At 37.4% G+C, this 23,679-nt stretch overlaps 4 protein-coding genes across 4 annotated transcripts; all 4 read left to right on the forward strand.

The window, feature by feature from the left end:
- Nucleotides 1-285: 285 nt before the first annotated feature.
- Nucleotides 286-3,778, forward strand: LOC134749243 (uncharacterized). The gene is made up of 4 exons (XM_063684138.1): nt 286-361; nt 2,423-2,657; nt 3,263-3,327; nt 3,523-3,778. The coding sequence occupies exons 1-4, from the start codon at nt 286-288 to the stop codon at nt 3,756-3,758; spliced, it is 612 nt and encodes a 203-aa protein (XP_063540208.1). The 3' UTR covers nt 3,759-3,778.
- A 683-nt stretch (nt 3,779-4,461) lies between these two features.
- On the forward strand, nt 4,462-9,923 carry LOC134749254 (uncharacterized). The gene is made up of 5 exons (XM_063684148.1): nt 4,462-4,606; nt 4,704-4,789; nt 5,926-6,033; nt 7,734-8,189; nt 8,727-9,923. The coding sequence occupies exons 1-5, from the start codon at nt 4,462-4,464 to the stop codon at nt 9,222-9,224; spliced, it is 1,293 nt and encodes a 430-aa protein (XP_063540218.1). The 3' UTR covers nt 9,225-9,923.
- Nucleotides 9,924-10,969: 1,046 nt separating this feature from the next.
- LOC134750081 (uncharacterized) lies at nt 10,970-13,228 on the forward strand. The gene is made up of 2 exons (XM_063685176.1): nt 10,970-11,390; nt 12,024-13,228. Exons 1-2 carry the CDS (start codon nt 10,971-10,973, stop codon nt 12,474-12,476), a joined length of 873 nt encoding a protein of 290 aa, XP_063541246.1. The 5' UTR covers nt 10,970; the 3' UTR covers nt 12,477-13,228.
- A 209-nt stretch (nt 13,229-13,437) lies between these two features.
- On the forward strand, nt 13,438-15,240 carry LOC134750073 (uncharacterized). The gene is made up of 2 exons (XM_063685163.1): nt 13,438-13,897; nt 14,554-15,240. The coding sequence occupies exons 1-2, from the start codon at nt 13,475-13,477 to the stop codon at nt 15,055-15,057; spliced, it is 927 nt and encodes a 308-aa protein (XP_063541233.1). The 5' UTR covers nt 13,438-13,474; the 3' UTR covers nt 15,058-15,240.
- The last annotated feature ends 8,439 nt before the right edge of the window (nt 15,241-23,679 follow it).

Raw genomic sequence — 23,679 nt, forward strand, 5'->3', positions numbered from 1 at the left:
TTTGGTAAGTACATAGATAATAACAAAGCTTCTTTTTCCCTGGGAATGCTTTTTCGCGCCGTCTCACAAACTCCAGGATAATTGATGAATTTATAAGGTTATCGCTCATGGGAGAGATTCCTTAAAGTATTCTTTCTTATGTGATTTTCTAAGTTTGCCTCTTTATTTTTCTATATTCAACAGCAATTGGTAAACCCCAAAAAGTGAATGTATTGACTATATTCGGTATGAGCTGTGAATTGATTATGTCTTGTGATCCCTTTAGCTTTGATATAAATGTGTGAAATGGATAACATTGGTTTCAATGTACATTTGTTCTTACGGTACAGATCGGCCAAGATTTGTGTTATTGTTGTGAGCGGTGAGCCTGTTTTTTATGTTCTACATTGTGTAAGTCAATTCTGTTACTTTTATATGTGTTATGTGTTTTTTTTCAGTTCAGTTAAACTAGGCTAGGATTCAATAAGTAATTGAATTTTATTAACTTTCAATTTTTTTTCTTGCTGCTCTTTCAATGTTCTATTAAATAATCTTTTTGTCTAGGTACGGTTATTTGTTTGCTGTTATTTTATTTATTATTTGTATATGTTGCTAATTATTTAGTAAATATATTGACTTGTGTTATTTTAAGCACAATGTGTGTTGCAATGGCTAATATACATGAAATACATGCATACATTTTATAATACGCACATAAAAATTAGGCCTAGGATGTTTAATAAATAATGATTAACTTAAAAGTATTTTATTGTATGTATAAAAGAAATGTTTATTTTAATTTTAACTTGGTATTAATTAATGTATGTGTACACTCAGTTGCAAATACTTTGTAGCAACCAAAGTAGTCCAATAGTTTGGTACACCATATATTTAGTATGGTGTACCGAACTATTTGGCCACTTTGACTGCTACAGAGTATTTGACGCTGAGTATACAATATGTACATATGTAATCTGTTTTAGGTAATATAATTTCAGAACAAATCCGGTACCTACCATCAGGAAAAGGCTACATTATCCAATTAGACACATCTATTGGAAAGATGTCTGACATATCAATAAGAATGGTGCCCAGCAAGCTTGGCCGAATTTCACCTTCCCATACTAACGAAGTTTTGTTCTCATTTTAAAACTACGTGTTGGATTGTAACGAATTTTTGCATATACAATGACATGAGGTATATCTAGGTCTGTAATTCATTTATAAAACAAACGAAATAGAGCAATAACAAGTTTTGTATGAAAAACTTAAATTCGCTGTATTTTTTTTACTACGGTATCTGAAGCTACATAAACTAATTACAGACCTAGATATACCTTATCTTATTGTAAGTACAAAATTTCAGAGCAATCTAGCTAGTCATTTTAAAATGAGAGCGTAACTACGTTTGTATGGAGAACCGAGCTTGCCGGGGACTCTTAATTCCCACTTGTAAAGAATGTAAAGTGCTTATAAGGTCGAGGTTGTTACTGTCGTTAGTTCTGGGGCCCATTTCTCGAACGATATTAGACTAATATTATTAGTCCACGAACTGTGTGAGTTACCATGACAACACACTAATAATATTAGACTAATAGGCCCCTATACTGCACTAATAACTACTAGTTATGCTAAAAACGAGTTTAGCGAACTTAATTTTGGGTCCGAGATAATAGGTACCTAGCAAAAAAGGAGAAAAAAAATGTTGCTCTACAATCATACAGCCGTAAGTATACGTCCAGGTCAATTAATCCAGGACAGCTATTGGTCCAAGAGATTTTTTTTTTAATGTGAAGTAAAAGCGAAATTTTACGTATAGGTACAATATTAGCTAGGTACCTACTTAAGGCAGTTGTTCAGAACGCACCCGAAGTGACGTCACGGCCGATTGCGTCCGAAATTCGAAGATCATCAGACAATCATCGGAGGCCCTAATATACCTATAACTTCCGCCGACAGCAGCCAACGGCAATCTTCCAAAATATATTGAACGACAAACTCGAGTTGTACTGTACTTACAAATAAATCTTTGTGAACAAATTTAAATAACAAGTCTTCATTGAAGATCCACTTAGGCATCCCTGCATTACCTTGAAAGGAGCCTAGGAGCCTAAAATTATATTCGGTGGGCTCTCCCGACAGTCCTAACGAAACGGCTGATACGAAAGGACTATAGGTTGTAGGTTTGAGTAAGGTTCTTTCTGTTAAGCTATTTGGTTTTATACTATTTTTGTTTCATATTAAATATATTAATAACGGGTCACTCACGTATACGTGGTCACGTGTACGGGAGTTAAACATGTCGAGCGTTTTTCGACTTAAAATACGTGAGTAACCCGTTATTAATATATTTAATATGTCTGTGTCTCACGGAAGTTTTGTTATTTTTGTTTCATTACGATTAGACGGATTAGATATTTTCAGAAGCATTATTTTCTTTTAGGGGCAATTTTTTTACCAAGCCGAAAAGGTAAAAATAATCTGCTACTATATAACAGCTATACATACAGTCGTGGAGTTTTTGGAAATTACTACTGCTCCAAGAGAACCGTGATGAAGTGTAAAGCAAAGGTGAAATTGGATGAAATTAATAATATCGTACTGGTTGAAGACGGTATTCATAATCACGAACCGCCAGTGTTTCACATTAGCAGCAAAGGAGAGTATGTACCTATCAAGTAAAGCATATGACTTCAGCCGATACATTTGAAAACAGCATTTTTCTGTGTCAATGTGTAAAGGTACAATTTCCATTATGACGAAAAAGTGAATGACCGCGCGAGATAGTCTGTCCATGCAAACGTAGTCCACCTTTTCCTCTCTGGATATTAACATTATTGAAAAAATGTTTACACAATTTGATGTAAGGTCACCAGAGCTATGTCCCTTCGTTTGATTTTATAATTATTGTCAGACTTAGAAGCATTTTCGAAAATGGGTATGAAAATTGTTTCTTTCTCCTATTCATTAAATTGAAAAAAAAAAACGAAAGGGCATTAAATGGTGAAAAAATATTTTCATAATGTGAATATCCACAAAGGAAAATGAGGACTACGTTTGTATGGAGATACGGTCGCCCAATATCCTCTGAAAGCTCAGTTTCGTTGGTAGATAGGGTCCAAATTCTGGGTACGAGAGATTTCCATAACGCAGGCCATACGGCTCGCACTCCCATACGTCTGGGAATCGTTTTCTTTCATTGGTCGATAAGGCCCGCATGCGGGATGCGGGATTTTTCCATAACGAATTCCATTCAATATGAGTTTCACTAGTCGTTATGCAGCTTTACCTGCGGTATATGGACCAAGTTGTCGACCATTAAAGAGCCTTTAATAGTTAAAAAACAAGGTACTACCATACTTATGTGTAGTTTTGTGTCGCTGTTGGTGTAGTGCCTATACTAATTATAGTATTAATAGAAATTTAATATATTTCTGATTAAATAACCGTACTTGAGTTTTTCTAACGGCTTAAACCGATTGTATTATAATTCAAACAACCGACTCGGTTTCCCTTCTTACGCTAAAACCCCTTTCCTTTCAGGGCCCATGTTTTTAACCACCAGAAGAAACAAGAGGATTCTCCTGTACCAAGGCTTCACATACAGCCGCGTCAACCCAGGGCAATACTGCTGTTCCAAACGTCTCGTGCTTAAGTGTAAAGCTAAAATTAAGTTGGATGAAGTTCATACTGTTATACTTGATGAAGAGTTAAAGCATAACCATGTACCGCCTGTGTTTCACGTTAGCAAAGATGGAGAGTATATACCCATCACCTAATTTTTTGCATATGCTTTGTATGTGTGTGTGACAGTATTCTGATCTAGCATTAGATAAGTTGTATAAAGATCAGGTCATACCGGCGTCAGTATTTGCGTGACTTGCAGATGGAGATGTGGTACATACGCATTGAGTTTTAAGTGTGCAGACTTGAAAAACATAGACAAGTTTTTTTAATGGTCATCTAAAAGTGACTTGCTTACTTAATTTTTGATACCCACTTTGTCACAGAATATCGTATTTGCGTTAACAAGGCAAAGCAAAGTTGATTTTTACCATGACGTTCCCCAATCGCTAGTTAAAGTGTTTTGCTGTGAGTTAAGTTTTTATTAAATTACCGACGAATTAGTAGAATATGTCACATCCATAATTACAAAACGGCAACCCACCTTTAATATGCTTATTAAAGTATTTACCTTTCCAGCTTCACAGGCAAATTGATGTGCTTACAAACACCAATTTGATTGTGGCACGGGTATATCCGAACTGTGAAATATATCAGACAAATCAAGATTTGTAACACTATTAGTCGATGGCAGATACTTTTCTATCCGCTGATATTGATGCTGTCTTTATTAATGTCACAGAAGGGGGTTTGGTTACATATAAACTGGTTTTATGAATAAAAAGTTATTATGATTATACATCAATGTGTTACGCATTGTCCAGAATAGCACCCAGTCTGTCTGCCGAAAACCTAAAAATGGCATACTACGGGTATTTCCACTCGATTCTATTGCAGGGTGTGGATCTTTGGGGCACAGCTGCTGAGCGCGACCGAGTATTCAGGATGCAAAAGCGCGCCCTGCGTATAATCGATGGAAAACCCGTAGACTACCCAGCACAGAGTTTGTTTAAAAAACACAAAATACTTACTTTACCATGCATATATATACTCACAGCATGCATGTATGTAAGATCCAACATCACCATGTATAAATATAGCACTCAAGCCCGTGGGTCTCAAATGCGCAGGCGACCCAGGCTACTTGCTCCTAGACGCCGACTCGCCAAATCACGACGGTCACTCGGTATCATGGGGCCAAACTTATATAATGCAATACCAAACGAGATACAAGACTCAAAAACTGATGCAATATTTAAAAACAAACTTAAACTGTTACTTTTAGATAAAGCTTATTACAGCATAGATGAATTCGCAAGTATACGGTAGGATCATTGACCCAAAGCCGGTACCTATATGACAATAGCAACAATGTTATTATTATCTCCTTCTGTGGTCGCTCCCTCATAACTGAGGATCGTGATTTGGAGATCTGAATGTTATTATTATAAATTGTATATTAAAATGTAAATAGTAATTAAGTAATGAAATGACGTGTAATTGTATATGTTACCAATAAAGTACTGTATCACATCCCACCTCACATTTACCTTGTACAAACGAATGCATCATTATGAAATAAATAGGTTTACTTAATAATATTTCTCTTCTAGGACCAGTCTTTTTACCAAATTTTAAAGGTAAAAATAATGTGCTACTGTACAACAACTATACATATAGCCGTAAAAATCCGGGCCAATATTACTGTTCCAAAAGATCTGCGTTAAATTGTAAAGCTAAAGTGAAATTAGACGAAATTAAATGCATTATACTTGAAGGGCACGAAATTCATAATCACGATCCGCCAAATATTTATGTAATCAAAACTGGAGAATACATAACTTTTAAGTAACATGAGCTAAATCGTGTGTAAGATTTTTTTGTGATTTTTAAAAGTGAAAATCGTAATAAACGGTATCAAGATCAACATAGTATGTATTTAATATTGTCTTCGGTTACCGCGATAGTTACTCATGAAATAAAACTATGAAAACGCCACCAGCCAGCCAGCGTTCGTGTGGTCACCCTTTGACCACGAACGCTCTAAAGGGCTCGAAACGTCGGGATGTATTATAAATTCAATATATGTACGCGATATAATCCTTTTTCATAGTTTTATTTTATAGTATGTATTGTTTTATTTTCCTACGTGTTGGGCATAAACACCAGGTATATGTCGTGGCCAGATCATAGATTTTGATCACTTCATGATAGGTTAGGTTTGGTGGTTTGGCGAGTACTACCTACTCCAAGAATATTTTTATCTGAGTTACATTGTGTTTTAGGTAGGTATAATTCAAATATGTATGTTTTTTGTCTTAGGACCCATCCTTGTACCGACTAGAAGAGGTCATAGCCTATTATTTTTCAACGGCCACACATACAGCCGTCAAACTCCTGGCTTATACTGTTGCTCCAAGAAGCGCGCTGGTAAATGTAAAGCGAGAGTGAAAATTAATGAGGAAAGTACTGTGATAGTTGGAATACGAGATATACACAATCATGGAGTTCCTGAATTGAATCTGGTGAAAACTAAAGACGGAAAATTTGTTCTTGTTAAATAGTTAAGCTTTAGTGTCAATCGTATATTGTCACGTTGGATTAGGTTACGGGTAATGTTAGAAGTTTGATTAAACTTAAGTTTACCCGGGTATAATTAGCATTACCCAAGCCTTTAGGGTAAAGCCCGAAAATTTAAAAAACATTAATCTGTATTCGGGGTTTACCCGTACACACCTAGGTCTACCCAACACTGGCTGGGTAATGGTGTAAAAGTTGATTTATTTTTGGGCTTTACCCAAAAGGCCTGGGTAATACTAGGTATACCCAGGTAAACTTAAGTTTAAGTATACCCATGGTACGGGTAATGCTAGAATATTAAGTAAACTTAGGTTTACCCGGGGTTACTTAGTATTACCCAAGCTTTTTGGATAAAGTCCGAATATAAATCCTCCTATTTCTGGGCGGTTTGCCCTTCGGGCATCTGAAGCTACCTAACCTAACTTTAACTTTATCTCTCATTTATAACCACACGTTCGTAAATGTCAGAATACTTTTTCTAATTCTAAATACGAGATTAGGTCTAAACAAACTTGATAAAACACAAAAATAAATAGGTGATCACCTTAGCGTCTTATTTGTGCATTAATATGGCTAAGCATGCGTATGTAACATTTAATGTATTCATTATTTTGTATGAATACAGTTTTCATGACTGTTAAGATTTTTTTTTACAAAATTGTATCTCAAGCAAGTCCAAGAATGGTTGTAGAACCTTACAGTACGACACCCAAGTATCATTAAAGTCGTAAACAAAATATTTCTGGACTTACTTTTAGTTCAAGTCCTTTATCGATTACACATTCCATCCACTCAAGATTCAATCATCTTTCTTCTCTGTTTTTGTATGATTTCTTTTTAGAACCCCAATTTATCGCTACACACAGAGGAAACCTTCTCCTACTCAACGGTTACACGTACAGCGTGAAGGGTCGCGGGAACTATTTCTGCTCAAAGAAACAGACGTTGAACTGTACATCGAAAGTGAAATTGGATGAAAATAATCGCATCATTTACTTGCAAGAAACGCATGAGCATGAACCGCCTAACATACACCAGACCAAAGACGGGAGTTATATATTACTTTAGTTATGTTAGTTTGTAAAATATTTATCAGTACGGTTTTTATATACTCACTGTTATTTTTAGTCGCTTTTGGCGACATGTTTCGGATTCTTTGGGAATCCATCCTCACTGAGTGAGTGAGTGTGCACGACGTACAACCGCCGCAGACACTCGTGCCTGAGGATGGATTCCACAAAGAATCCGAAACATGTCGTCAAAAGCGACTAAAAATAACAGTGAGTAAAAACCGTACTGATAAATATTTTGAAATATGTCTCACGATAGTTTAAGTGCGATTATGTTAGTTTATGTTATACTTATGATAATTTTGTATAATATGTGGACCTCATACTTATGTTATTAAAATTTCAAATAATTATGATTATGATAACACATTAAACCATTTTTATTATTTTAGTAAAATTCTAGTTCTGGTTGAACGCTCGTAAAAAACTGGCACGGCAATTGCATTGTAGTTAAAAATATTATAATTTTATCTCGTATAGGAAATAGCTAAATTTGTATCGTTTTCAGAAAACGTGAGTGAAACGAGCGATGAAGATGGACTTTTACCCACAGATGACATAAAAGGAACAGCGAAGGACCCCGAACTAACTTTCCTCCCGGAGAAATCTAAAGAAAAATATTTAAAAGCGTACGAGAATTTCAATAAATGGCGACTTGAAAATAATGAAAACACTTTGTCGGAAACTGTATTATTAACGTATTTTATGCAGTTGTCTCACACGAAGCAACCACCGACAATGTGGAGTATGTATTCAATGCTGAAAGCCACGATAAAAACCAAGGATGACGTGCATATTGAGGATTATAAAGAGCTCGTAACGTTTTTGAAAGGAATGTCAGTGGGACACAACCCGAAAAAGTCCAAAATATTTACATCAGCTGACATAGATAGATTTATAAATGAAGCTCCAGACATAATATACCTTGGTGCAAAAGTAAGTAGTTTTTAAAATTTTATAAATTAATAGCCTCCTTCGTCCGAGTAGAGTTTGTTAAAGTTCTTAAGAGTCCCCGGCAAGCTCGGCCGAATTTCACCTTCCCATACAAACAGTTTCGTTCTCAAAACTACGTGTTGGATTATAATGAAACTTTGCACATACAATGACATTACGTACATCTAGGTCTGTATTTAGTTTATATAGCTCTAGTATATAAAACGAACGAAATAGAGCAAAAACAAGTTTTGTATGAAAAACTTATATTCACTGTATTTTTTTAACTATTGTATCTGAACCTACATAAACTAATCACAGACCTAGATAACCTTATCCTATTGTAGGTACAAATTTTCAGAGCAATCTAGCTAGTCGTTTTAAAATAAGAGCGTAACTACGTTTGTCTGGAGAACCGAGATTGCCGGGGACTTACTTAACTGTTAAAAAGTTCTTTTAAGAGAATAAGAATAAGAATAATTTTGTTTGTAAAGTCGTTTATAATTTTGAATTACTTACTCATATGTATTTTTATTGCAGGTCATACTCATATTGGGAATAAACGGAGGATGCCGTACTAATGAACTTGTGAACCTTACCGTCGATGGGATCGAAAAACATTCAGAAACCCTGTTATTAATAAAACTGCCAAAGACAAGTAATAACAGATCCTTTGTCGTTCGTGAGGAATACGTACAGATCGTTGAGCAGTATAAATCTTTACGGCCACCCAATACAAAGACCGACCGATTCTTCCTGCAGTATCACAAGGGCAAGTGCTCAAGACAGCCCATGGGTATAAATAAGATAGGTGGGACACCGCGAGACATCGCAACGTATTTGAAACTTCAAGACCCTCAAGATTACACTGGGCATTGTTTTAGGCGAACATCGGCCACGCTTTTGGCGGAATCGGGGGCGGATCTCAGCTTATTCAAACGCCATGACGATACCCGTCCGGCTACTTCTAGAGAGGCAAACATCGAAAGTCAAGCTGTGTCGAAAATCTGGGTCTGTATTGACCCTCCGAAAACTTAGTTTCGGTTATACGCGTAAAGGTATCAGTCGGATGACGACTGCCGCAGAATTATTGTAGCAACATTACTGTTGCAGCGTTGGCTGTTATTAAAAATTTCCTTGATAAAAATCAGTGACAGATTGAACGTTCTTATCTGTCGTCCTCATCCGAATGTCACCTTAACATTCTTCGTCATAATTATTACTACATTAAATATAAGAAATTTTCAAGTTACAGGTCGTAAAGTATGAGATAATATTAACCAGTTGATTTGGTCGAATGTATAAACTTTTGACAGTGAAAACTTTTTAATAAAAATAACCAGTAGGTTACAATATATCGCCGCTAATATTCCTACTATCGATACTTATATATAGAAATTAAATTTAGATTATAGAAATTTGATGATCGGTGTATTGTATAAACATGATGCCTATAAGAACGATACAGATTCCGGCAGATTTAGATTAAGTAAATTAAGTTGTTGTGCTAAGGTGTGGGTTGTTTAGTAATTAATTCAAGAATTTATAACTTTTTCTTTACAATGTGTAAATCGTTTTTTTCGCCACACCAGTCCGTAACAGAAGTAGAGTAAGAATGGGGGGGGGGGGGGTTTAAAGGTCATTTTTTTTGATTTTCGTAAATAACTCGCAAACGGTGGCCCAAAGTGTTCTTATCCGTAAATAATCTACATAGGAGTTCACGACCTACTTTAGTGATTTGTCTACGTAATGTTGGTAGTAATTAATTTAGATTAATTTAGGTAAATACGTCTGATATTGTTCTGCATGTTAGATTGTATAATTCTTAGATTTAAGGACCTAGATTTAAGGAACTTAGCATGTAATTATATTCAGATACAATTATATTGTTCATGAATAAATAAATACAAATACAATAATATAATGTATATCTAGTGAAATTGGATAAAAATAAATATTTGATTTTGTTAGTTTAGGCATATGGAAATTTCGTAGGTATATACGAGTAGTTTGCTGCCAGAAAATAGTACCTATTTGCAAAATAGATACTAGGTATATGATTATTGTCTCTTCTTCTGTGTTACATTTGATTATTTATCCTGATTTATCATTTATAATAAAAATAATAAATATATTTAATATTAACCATTCTTTTAATTTATTATAGTAATATATTTATGCGATGCGACAAAGATGGCTTCAAGAAAGGAGCTTATCAGTCGTATACTAGTTATAACGTATTTAGATATCTATGTGCTAAGATTAATAAATAAAGATAATTATTTCATTTTTGTCATTTAATTTAATTAGTGTAAGTACCAGTACCCAGTAGCACACTCAAAATAGAATATGTAGTAGTAAATATAATAGCAGTAATATAGTAATAAACTGAAATAGATGTCATATATTAAAGAAATGTGATGAAGCCCTCCAGTGGTGAAGGCCGGATGCTGGATATATGAAGAGTCTTTTCAAAAGGGCTTATTTCTCTATGCAATCCATACAAAAATAAATCCTTTTACTCTACTTAAAGGGTTTATTTTTGGAAGGATTTCATAGAGAAATAAGTCCTTTTGAAAAGACACTCCTCATATAGTAGTAACTAGTTAATAACACAAATCAAAATATTAATAAAATAATTTGATTTGTTCCCAAAGTTGAGTAATATAGTACTTGTAAATAGTTTATCCTAACGCCCTTCAAAATAGCATGGTATGCCAAAATCAATTGTTTTCTGTGTCTCTTATGATAGCAAAACTTAAATTCGGATTATTTTCAGAAAACATGAGCGATGATGAGGAAATTTTAAACCCAGATGAACAGGATTTAAAAGGAACATCAAAGGACCCGGAACTAATCTTTCTCCCGGAAAAATCTCGGGAGATATATTTTAGAGCATACAATAATTTCAATAAATGGCGGGTTGAAAATGGTGTTAACGCTTTGTCGGAAACTGTACTATTATCCTATTTCATGCATTTGTCTCACACGAAGCAACCACCCACAATGTGGAGTATTTTCTCAATGCTGAAAGCCACGATGAATATCAAAGATGATGTGCACATTGAGAATTATTCAGAACTCATAACGTTTTTGAAAGGAATGCAAGTGGGGCACAACCCGAAAAAGTCTAAAATGTTTACATTATCTGACATAGATAAGTTTATTAAGGAAGCTCCGGACATATTATATCTCGGCGCAAAAGTAAGTACATAGTGGTTTTAAATTTTATAAATTCTAATTTAAGACTCGAGTAGAGTTCGTCTTTAAACTGCTTTTTCTGCTTCTATTATTTCACTACTGTTCCAGTCATCTCATCATCCTCGCGTTGTCCCGGCTTTTTGCCACGCCTCATAGGAACCTGGGATCCGCTTGGCAACTATTCCAGTATTGTTCCAGAATTTTAAAACCTGCAAATCCGATATAAAAAGCATTTCAATGACACATTCTAGTGTTTAGATTAATCTACGTATCTGTATGCCTAATTCCATTTAAATCCTTTCAGCTGTTGATGCTTGATTGAGCAAACAAACATTCAAACATGCAAACTTTCGAATTTATGATATTCATCTGTTACTGTGACATTTTTTTTAGTTGAAGTTAGCTTCACTTTCAACTATACAATCTCGCGTCGAATGATTGGTCTCTATGCCAGTTCCTACAAGTCAAGTTATTGAAGAATTATTTTTCTACCATATTTTTATTACTTAAATGTTATATTTCTAAATAAATTAGTGAGTTAAACTTCAGAATCATAGAGACCTTTATTCGTTTGTAACGTACGTCCTTGTCGGTTATTAATTTTACTATTACTCATATTATTATTTTTTGATGCAGGTCATACTCATAATTGGCATAAACGGAGGATGCCGAACCAATGAACTCATGAGCCTTACCGTCGATGGCATCGAAAAACATTCAGACACCCTGTTATTAATAAAACTGCCAAACTCAAAGACGAGTACTGACAGATCCTTTGTCGTTCGATCGACAGAATATCTCCAGATTGTCGAGCATTACCAATCTTTACGCCCGCCCAATGCAAAGACGGACAGATTTTTCGTGCAGTATCACAAGGGCAAGTGTTCAGGACAGCCTATGGGTCGCAATAAGATAGGCGGGATACCGCGAGACATCGCAACGTACTTAAAACTTCCGAATCCTCAAGACTACACTGGGCATTGTTTTAAGCGAACATCGGCCTCGCTTTTGGCGGATTCGGGGGCTGACCTCAGCTCTTTAATACGACATGACGATATTCGTCCGGGTACATCTAGGCACAAACGTTGAAAGTCAACCCAAATCGTCTCGCCGCTAAATGGTCTCGCCGGAAGATCAGCTCTGACTTTAGGGTTAGCATTATGCTGAGGCGGGACCATTTCGTGGTAAACTAATACTTTGTTTAAAATTGTAATCTTTTTTGAAAATACAAATCCACAACATGCTTTGTCAAAGAAATACAAAAACAAACAAAAAAAAATGCTATATTTTTTTTGTAACACAATTTACGCTTGTATGAAATAGTTTGCCATGAATAAACGATTCTTGAATCGAAAATCTCGGTCTGTATTGACCCCCTAAAAACTTAAGTTTTCGGTTTGTTTACGAATAAAAGTGGCAGTGGGATGACGACTGCTGCTGCGTTACTGTAGCAACGTTACTGTTGGTGGCATTGAAAATTTCCTTTATGAAATAAACGACGGATTTAATGTTCTCATTCGTTCCATCATTAGCCGAATGTCACCTTAACGTCTTAACAGTCTTTGCCATTTAATAATAATAAAAAAATGCTGTCATAACATCTTTTGTAGCTTTTAGTTGATTTTTAATCCTGGTACATTTATTTGTGTGATGAGCACGTATATTTGTTCCTGGGTCATGTGAGTGAGTGTTTTCAATGTTTATAAGTACATTTTTGTATATTATATTTTTGTCTGAGTACCCACCCACAACACAAGCCTTATTGAGCTTACTGTGGGATTTAATCAATTTGTGTAAATATTTATTAGTAATTTACAATAACTATTCTAGTTTTAAGGTGCCACTAGTTACCTAAAATAAAGTTTTTTTTTCATTTTGGTCATTTCATTTTATTACTGTAGTACCAGAACCCAGTAGCATACTAATAATAAAATAGTAGTAAATACAATAGCAGTAACATAGTATAGTAGTAGTAAATGGCCTAACGCCCTTCAAAATTAATGGTATGGCAATAGCATTATTGTCAATTGTTTTTTTTTTTGTGTCTTGTGGTAGCTAAATTTAAATTCGAATAATTTTCAGAAAACATGACCGAGACCAGTGATGACGAGGGAAATTTAAACCCAGATGATGTAAAAGGAACATCGAAGGACCCAGAATTAACTTTCCTCCCGGAGAAATCTCGTGAGATATATTTTAGAGCATACGATAACTTCAACAAATGGCGGGTTGAAAATGATGTGAAGACTTTATCGGAAACTGTACTATTGTCGTATTTCATGCATTTGTCTCAGACGAAGCAACCGCCGACAATGTGGAGTATTTACTCGATGCTGAAGGCTACGATGAAAATCAAGGATGATGTGCATATTGAGAACTATTCAGAACTCATAACGTTTTTGAAAGGAATGCAAGTAGGACACAACCCGAAAAAATCTAAAATGTTTACATCCTCTGACATAGATAAGTTTATTAACGAAGCCCCGGACATAATATATCTAGGCGCAAAAGTAAGTAGTTTTTTGAAATTTTATGAACAACTAGTATAAGTCTAGTTCGAAAAAAATCAAACGTTGGGGCATAGCTATGGTTAATATGCATCAAATCATGTATAAATATTTTCCATAATGTCAATATCCAGAGAGGAAAATGGGCACTACGTTTGTATTGAGAAACTGTGTCCTCTTTCCTTTTAAGTACATAAATTATTCATGTATGACACTTTTTGCATAGTAAGTAAGCCCCACTGTCGACTAACATCACTTTTCTTTTCTTTCTTTTGTTTGTAACTTATGTTTTAGTCGATAATTTGGGTTCCGTACCTCAAAAGGAAAAACGGAACCCTTATAGGATCACTCGTGCGTCTGTCTGTCCGTCTGTCACAGCCTATTTTCTCCGAAACTACTGGACCAATTCAGTTGAAATTCGGTACACATATGTAAGTTTGTGACCCAAAGACGGACATGTAACGTAAACAAATTAATTTTAAACATGGGGGCCGCTTTTGGGGGGTAAATGAGAAAATTAAAAAATAAAGTTTTTAAACTATATCGTGTTACATATCAAATGAAAGCTCATTGTGAGAATCGCGAATTGGAACGCGAGTCCGACTCGCACTTGGCCGGTTTTTTATTTAACTATTACTCATGTGTATTTTTTTGTGCAGGTCATCCTCATAATAGGAATAAACGGCGGATGCCGTACTAATGAACTCATGAGCCTTACTGTCGATGGCATCGAAAAACATTCAGACACCCTGCTTTTAATAAAACTGCCAAACTCAAAGACGAGTAATGACAGATCTTTTGTCGTTCGTGAGGAATATGTCAAGATTGTCGAGCAGTATCAATCATTACGCCCACCCAATGCAAAGACGGACCGATTTTTTTTGCAGTATCACAAGGGCAGGTGTATAAGACAGCCTATGGGTGTAAATAAGATAGGCGGGACACCGCGAGACATCGCAACGTATTTGAAACTTCAAGACCCTCAAGATTACACCGGGCATTGTTTTAGGCGAACATGGGCGTCGCTTTTGGGGGATTCGGGGGCTGACCTCAGCTCTTTAAAACGCCATGGCGATATTCGTCCGGGTACATCTAGAGACACACAGGCTGAAAGTCAACCTAAGCCGAAAATCTGGGTCTGTATTGACCCTCCAGAAACTTAAGTGTCGGTTATGTTTAAGAATAAAGGATGACGTAGCAACATTAAAGTTGGCGATGTCATTGAAAATGAGTGACGGATTGAACGTTCTCACCCGTTACATCGTCACACGAATGATACCTTAACGTTCTTCGTCATAAATATTACTATAATAAGCTGACGCGACGATCATTGTTTCGATAGTCGTGTCACTCGTGTCAGCGAATGGTCTCATAGCGAAGATTCTCGAGCAACACCTCGAGATACTATCGCTGGGTGGTTGGATCAAGGGTCAAATGATTTTGGACACGGCCTACGGTGCGTATAGTCCGTCGGCTCCTCACTCTGCGGCCCTGACCACCGGCAGCTCGTGCCCTGCCCCGCTGCAGGCGGTACCCTATGTTAGGTTTTTTAGAATGTGTTTCTATGTATTTTGTATTGTTTTTTTATGTGTTTTTATGTTCATATTGTAATAAACCTTAACCTATTTTACTATTTACCTTCATATTCATATTGTAATAAACCTTAACCTAAGATGAAAAATAAACAAAGTAAATAATAGGAAATGTCATAAAGTAAAATATTGTTACTGACTTGAACTTATATAACATTTTCGCAATTGATAATTATGTAAGCTAATATTAGACGATATTTACCAGTTGATTGATTTTGACGAATGTATGAACATTAGGCTATTGTATAAACATAATATATATCTACTCCAAGAACGAAAGTTTTTCGTATAAAGAACTTTGTCGCAGATTTTTTTAGGCAGATTTAGATTAAGTTGTAATGCTTAGTAAGTGATGGGTAATTAATTAAAGAATTTATTACTTGTTGTTTACAGTGTAGTGTTTTCAGTAACGCTGGTATTGATAAAGTAAAAGATTTCAAATAGAACTTCAACTAGTTATAAAATACGAGTATCAACTGTACTATCAGTTTCATTATATAAATATTTAAATAACGAGAAAATTTTAATTACCTATTTTTTATTTTTGTGTTCGCTGTTTAGTGTTGAAAAGTTGCATGAGCAACACGAGAGCAAGGTTATTTCCATCAAGAGTCCTTTGCTACGCTCACGATGAATAAAACTTCACAAATAACTTGTTTTTCATAATTTTAAACTAACACGTTATTTATTTATGGCCTGACGTTTTGAATGTGACGCTACGTTCGTGGTCACAGACTGGCGACTCTGGCGACGTATTGTACCAACATCTCCTGCATCTTCTTCAGGCCATAAATAAACGTAAGTATTTACGCGATTAAGTCCTGTATTAGTTTAAGATTATGAGTGAAAATCGTAATATTTAGATCAGTACGGTCTTACTATTATTTTTCTTTGTCGCTTTTGGCGACATGTTCATGTTTGGCGTACTGATCTAAATATTTTGAAATATGTCTCACGACAGTTTAATTTCGATTAGTGAAAATCGTGTTAGTTTAAATCAATATAACTTGTTTATCGTTTTAGGACCAATATTTATACCAGCGAAAAGAGGAGTTATGCTATTATGCAACGGCTTTACGTATAGCTTGGTGAGCCACGGGAATTACTACTGTTCTAAAAAGGATACGAGAAAGTGTAAAGGAAAAGTGAAACTGGATGCGAACAATAAAATATTAGAAATCAAAGAGACGCATAATCACGATCCTCCTAAGTTCCATGTTACTAAAGATGGTCAATATATTAATATAAAATAAATTGTGTAATCTAATAAATATAAAATAAAAAGTGGAAGTCCCTTTTTGACAGCTTTTGTTAGAAAGGGACTTCCACTTGTATTACAAGCTTCAAGCTTTTGATAAACGGGCCCCAGGTGTTCGATTTTGTCCCGGTTGCCGTCGAGACGTTGGTGTGCCGAGGCCAAAGCCTTTATTAAGAATATAGTGCGACGCTTAAGGGAAAGGGGCATCGACCCTCGCTCTGGTTCTTTCCTTGTCCAAAAGATATCCCTGGCCATTCAGCGAGGTAATGCTGCCTGTATTTTTGGCACATTTGGTCCGGGGGATAATAGTAGTAGTAGTAGTAAATCGCTTTATTGTACAAAACAAAAATTGTTAACATGAAATTCATATAAATTTAGGTACAAAGGCGAGCTTATCCCTATAATCAGAGTGGGGGGTAATATTGTATTTGTTAAGTCATTTAGTTTTACTTTTTCGTAGGTTTATTTTAATTTATAAGTAATTTGTATTTTTGATTGTTACTCTAGTTTAAATTTTATAATATGATATTTCTATATAAATAATTATTAGTTAATATTTTAATTATATCAAGAAATAAATTGTTTATGTGTAAAAATCTGTATTGATGATTGAATTAATGTATAGTTTTTAAGTTACACGGACGTGTAATGATTATTTTTACAAAATAGGAATAGTTTTATTGAATTTTTATGGAAACTAAATTTAAGTGGAATAAAAAATGTGAATATATGTATGTGCAAAACATGCGCCTAATTTATTACAAGCAGCAATAAAGATTGAATGATTGACAACATTGAATGATTGAATAAGTATTACGTAACTTAAGGGGCAACGAGAGGGGTAGGTAACTGAAATATTGTAAACGAAAGTCTATAGAATCACGACAGCAGCAGGCTGGAGACTTAAGTTTGCAATATTCTTAACTCCGGAGTTACACACAATGTTTTTCATCACATTTGCGACGAAAAAACTAGGTAATTATTAAGCGAATTAAATCTTAAATACGCTGACATTTTTAACATTCGTTCGCCATATTGTCATTTTTTTGTCATGCAGGTTAGGCATCGTAGGCCCATTAGCCATAGCCACGATTGAACGTTGTGGAAAAAAATATATTTTTAAACAAACAAAAAAATATATAAGAGGCAGTATTTAAAAAGTAAAACTCATTTATACCTTGACTTTTTAAATAAGTGCCGCACAAGAAAGGATTTGAAAAAAAAGCGAGTCAAATTGGATACAAATAATAAGGTACTTAGTAGAAACACACTACACAGTACACACTCAACCACGAACCTCTTAATTTTAATGTTACCAAACATGACGAATATTGTAAGTGCAGCACAAGAAAGGATCTGAAGAAATGTAAAGCGAAAGTGAAATTGCACGAAACAGTAATATTATATACCTTGATACGCAAAGCAAAACCACGAACCTAACCTAACTTTTATGTTGTACTTATACATTTTGTAGCTTCTTTGAAACTTTGAACTATCACTTGGTCGCTAGACGTACATACTTTCATACAATCAGACTTTTACAGATTTTTTTTTTGCTTTTAGAGGCAGTATTTATTTCTACAAATCGAGGAATTCTTCTCATGGTCAACCGTTACACATACAGCATGATGGGAAAAGGGAATTACTACTGTTCTAAGAAGGATACGAAGAAGTGTAAAGCAAAAGTGAAACTGGATGCAAATGGAAAGATATTAGAAATTAAAGAGGTACATAATCACGAGCCTCCCAAGTTTCATGTTACTAAAGCTGGTGCATACATTAGTATTCAATAAATAAGATCAATGGTTTATATGTATAAATTAATTTTGATGATAGAATTAATGTATTTTTTTTTAGTTAAACGGACATGTATTGATTATTTTTGTGAAACAGGAATAGTTGTTTTCATTTTTATGGAAACTAAATTTAAGTGAAATAAAAATGTGAAAATACAAATCGTATGCATACCTATTACAAACCCCTCAGTTTATAAATTGAATAGATTCATATAACCAGACTTTAACAGTTTTTTTTTTACTTTTAGAGGCAGTATTTATTCCTACAAATCGAGGAACTCTTCTCATGGTCAACCGTTACACGTACAGCATGATGGGAAAGGGGAATTACTACTGTTCTAAAAAGAATAGGAAGAAGTGTAAATCAAAAGTGAAACTGGATGCAAATGGAAAGATATTAGAAATTAAAGAGACACATAATCACGAGCCTCCCAAGTTTCATGTTACTAAAGCTGGTGAATACATTAATATTCAATAAATAAGATCAATTGTTTATGTGTATAAATCAATTTTGATGATAGAATGAATGTATTTTTTTTATTTAAACGGACATGATTGTATTGATTATTTTTGTGAAATAGGAATAGTTGTTTTCATTTTTATGGAAACCAAATTTAAGTGAAATAAAAATGTTAAAATACAAATCGTATGCATACCTATTACAAACAGTGTTGGCCGAACGCTAATGCCATTAACCATTAAAAATTAACAATTAAAAAGGTTAATGGCCATTAACCATTAGCCATTTAATTCGGATTAAAGTTAATTCGGATTAAAGTTAATTCGGATTAAATTTTTGAGACGTTAATGGCCATTGAAGTTAATTCGGATTAACTTTAATTCGGATTAACTTCAATGGCCATTAAAGTTTCAAAAAATTTATTAGAATTACTCTCAATTGCATCAACGTCTAATAAAATTACATTCGTGATATTTTAAAATGAGACAGCAAAATGACCCTGACTGAACCCTGGCAGTAGTAGCAGTACCTACCTACTACCTAGTAGAATTCTGGTTTGGTGCAACACAGACATACGCGGTTTTGGTCATTTAAATCGTCTTGATGAGCACTTCGGAGAGCCGTACCCACGATAGAGCTGATGCTGAACCCTGGCAGTACCTAATGGATCTAAGGTTTGGTGCAACATAGGCACACGCTGTTTTAGTCATCCGACTCGTCTTGATGAGCACTTCGGAGAGCCATACCCATGATAGAGCTGATGCTGAACCCTGGCAGTACCTAATGGATCTAAGGTTTGGTGCAACATAGGCACACGCTGTTTTAGTCACCCGACTCGTCTTGATGAGCACTTAGGAGAGCAGTACCCATAATGGAGGTGATGCTGAACCCTGGCAGTACCTAGCGGAACTAAGGTTTGGTGCAACATAGGCACACGCTGTTTTAGTCATCCGACTCGTCTTGATGAGCACTTAGGAGAGCAGTACCCATGATAGAGCTGATGCTGAACCCTGGCACTACCTAGTGGATCTAAGGTTTGGTGCAACATAGGCACACGCTGTTTTAGTCACCCGACTCGTCTTGATGAGCACTTAGGAGAGCGGTACCCATGATAGAGCTGATGCTGAACCCTAGCAGTACCTAGTGGATCTAAGGTTTGGTGCAACATAGGCACACCCTGTTTTAGTCACCCGACTCGTCTTGATGAGCACTTAGGAGAGCAGTACCCATAATGGAGCTGATGCTGAACCCTGGCAGTACCTAGTGGATCTAAGGTTTGGTGCAACATAGGCACACGCTGTTTTAGTCACCCGACTCGTCTTGATGAGCACTTAGGAGAGCAGTACCCATGATAGAGCTGATGCTGAACCCTGGCAGTACCTAGTGGATCTAAGGTTTGGTGCAACATAGGCACACGCTGTTTTAGTCACCCGACTCGTCTTGATGAGCACTTAGGAGAGCGGTACCCATGATAGAGCTGATGCTGAACCCTGGCAGTACCTAGTGGATCTAAGGTTTGGTGCAACATAGGCACACGCTGTTTTAGTCACCCGACTCGTCTTGATGAGCACTTAGGAGAGCAGTACCCATGATAGAGCTGATGCTGAACCCTGGCACTACCTAGTGGATCTAAGGTTTGGTGCAACATAGGCACACGCTGTTTTAGTCATCCGACTCGTCTTGATGAGCACTTAGGAGAGCAGTACCCATGATAGAGCTGATGCTGAACCCTGGCAGTACCTAGTGGATCTAAGGTTTGGTGCAACATAGGCACACGCTGTTTTAGTCACCCGACTCGTCTTGATGAGCACTTAGGAGAGCGGTACCCATGATAGAGCTGATGCTGAACCCTGGCAGTACCTAGTGGATCTAAGGTTTGGTGCAACATAGGCACGCGCTGTTTCGGTCATCTGACTCGTCTTGATGAGCACTTAGGAGAGCGGTACCCATGATAGAGCTGATGCTGCACCCTGGCAGTACCTAGTGGATCTAAGGTTTGGTGCAACATAGGCACGCGCTGTTTAGGTCATCCGACTCGTCTTGATGAGCACTTAGAAGAGCAGTACCCATGATAGAGCTGATGCTGAACCCTGGCAGTACCTAGTGGGTCTAAGGTTTGGTGCAACATAGGCACACGCTGTTTTAGTCATCCGACTCGTCTTGATGAGCACTTAGGAGAGCAGTACCCATGATAGAGCTGATGCTGAACCCTGGCAGTACCTAGTGGATCTAAGGTTTGGTGCAACATAGGCACACGCTGTTTTAGTCACCCGACTCGTCTTGATGAGCACTTAGTAGAGCGGTACCCATGATAGAGCTGATGCTGAACCCTGGCAGTACCTAGTGGATCTAAGGTTTGGTGCAACATAGGCACGCGCTGTTTAGGTCGTCCGACTCGTCTTGATGAGCACTTAGGAGAGCAGTACCCATGATAGAGCTGATGCTGCACCCTGGCAGTACCTAGTGGATCTAAGGTTTGGTGCAACATAGGCACGCGCTGTTTTGGTCATCTGACTCGTCTTGATGAGCACTTAGGAGAGCGGTACCCACGATAGAGCTGATGCTGAACCCTGGCAGTACCTAGTGGATCTAAGGTTTGGTGCAACATAGGCACGCGCTGTTTTGGTCATCTGACTCGTCTTGATGAGCACTTAGTAGAGCGGTACCCATGATAGAGCTGATGCTGAACCCTGGCAGTACATAGTGGAAGTAAGGTTTGGTGCAACATAGGCACGCGCTGTTTTGGTCATCCGACTCGTCTTGAGGAGCACTTAGAAGAGCAGTAACCATGATAGAGCTGATGCTGAACCCTGGCAGTACCTAGTGGATCTAGGGTTTGGTGCAACATAGGCACACGCTGTTTTAGTCATCCGACTCGTCTTGATGAGCACTTAGGAGTGCAGTACCCATGATAGAGCTGATGCTGAACCCTGGCAGTACCTAGTGGATCCAGGGTTTGGTGCAACATAGGCACACGCTGTTTTAGTCATCCGACTCGTCTTGATGAGCACTTAGGAGAGCAGTACCCATGATAGAGCTGATGCTGAACCCTGGCAGTACCTAGTGGATCTAAGGTTTGGTACAACATAGGCACACGCTGTTTTAGTCACCCGACTCGTCTTGATGAGCACTTAGGAGAGCAGTACCCATAATGGAGCTGATGCTGAACCCTGGCAGTACCTAGTGGAACTAAGGTTTGGTGCAACATAGGCACACGCTGTTTTAGTCATCCGACTCGTCTTGATGAGCACTTAGGAGAGCAGTACCCATGATAGAGCTGATGCTGAACCCTGGCACTACCTAGTGGATCTAAGGTTTGGTGCAACATAGGCACACGCTGTTTTAGTCACCCGACTCGTCTTGATGAGCACTTAGGAGAGCAGTACCCATAATAGAGCTGATGCTGAACCCTGGCAGTACCTAGCGGAACTAAGGATTAGTGCAACATAGGCACACGCTGTTTTAGCCGACTCGTCTTGATGAGCACTTAGAAGAGCAGTACCCATGATAGAGCTGATGCTGAACCCTGGCAGTACCTAGTGGGTCTAAGGTTTGGTGCAACATAGGCACACGCTGTTTTAGTCATCCGACTCGTCTTGATGAGCACTTAGGAGAGCAGTACCCATGATAGAGCTGATGCTGAACCCTGGCAGTACCTAGTGGATCTAAGGTTTGGTGCAACATAGGCACACGCTGTTTTAGTCACCCGACTCGTCTTGATGAGCACTTAGTAGAGCAGTACCCATGATAGAGCTGATGCTGAACCCTGGCAGTACCTAGTGGATCTAGGGTTTGGTGCAACATAGGCACACGCTGTTTTAGTCACCCGACTCGTCTTGATGAGCACTTAGGAGAGCAGTACCCATAATAGAGCTGATGCTGAACCCTGGCAGTACCTAGCGGAACTAAGGATTAGTGCAACATAGGCACACGCTGTTTTAGTCATCCGACTCGTCTTGATGAGCACTTAGAAGAGCAGTACCCATGATAGAGCTGATGCTGAACCCTGGCAGTACCTAGTGGGTCTAAGGTTTGGTGCAACATAGGCACACGCTGTTTTAGTCATCCGACTCGTCTTGATGAGCACTTAGGAGAGCAGTACCCATGATAGAGCTGATGCTGAACCCTGGCAGTACCTAGTGGATCTAAGGTTTGGTGCAACATAGGCACACGCTGTTTTAGTCACCCGACTCGTCTTGATGAGCACTTAGTAGAGCAGTACCCATGATAGAGCTGATGCTGAACCCTGGCAGTACCTAGTGGATCTAGGGTTTGGTGCAACATAGGCACACGCTGTTTTAGTCATCCGACTCGTCTTGATGAGCACTTAGGAGTGCAGTACCCATGATAGAGCTGATGCTGAACCCTGGCAGTACCTAGTGGATCCAGGGTTTGGTGCATAGGCACACGCTGTTTTAGTCATCCGACTCGTCTTGATGAGCACTTAGGAGAGCAGTACCCATGATAGAGCTGATGCTGAACCCTGGCACTACCTAGTGGATCTAAGGTTTGGTGCAACATAGGCACACGCTGTTTTAGTCATCCGACTCGTCTTGATGAGCACTTAGGAGAGCAGTACCCATGATAGAGCTGATGCTGAACCCTGGCAGTACCTAATGGATCTAAGGTTTGGTGCGACATAGGCACACGCTGTTTTAGTCATCCGACTCGTCTTGATG

Source organism: Cydia strobilella, chromosome 2 (assembly GCF_947568885.1).
Source record: "Cydia strobilella chromosome 2, ilCydStro3.1, whole genome shotgun sequence".
NCBI lineage: Eukaryota > Metazoa > Arthropoda > Insecta > Lepidoptera > Tortricidae > Cydia > Cydia strobilella.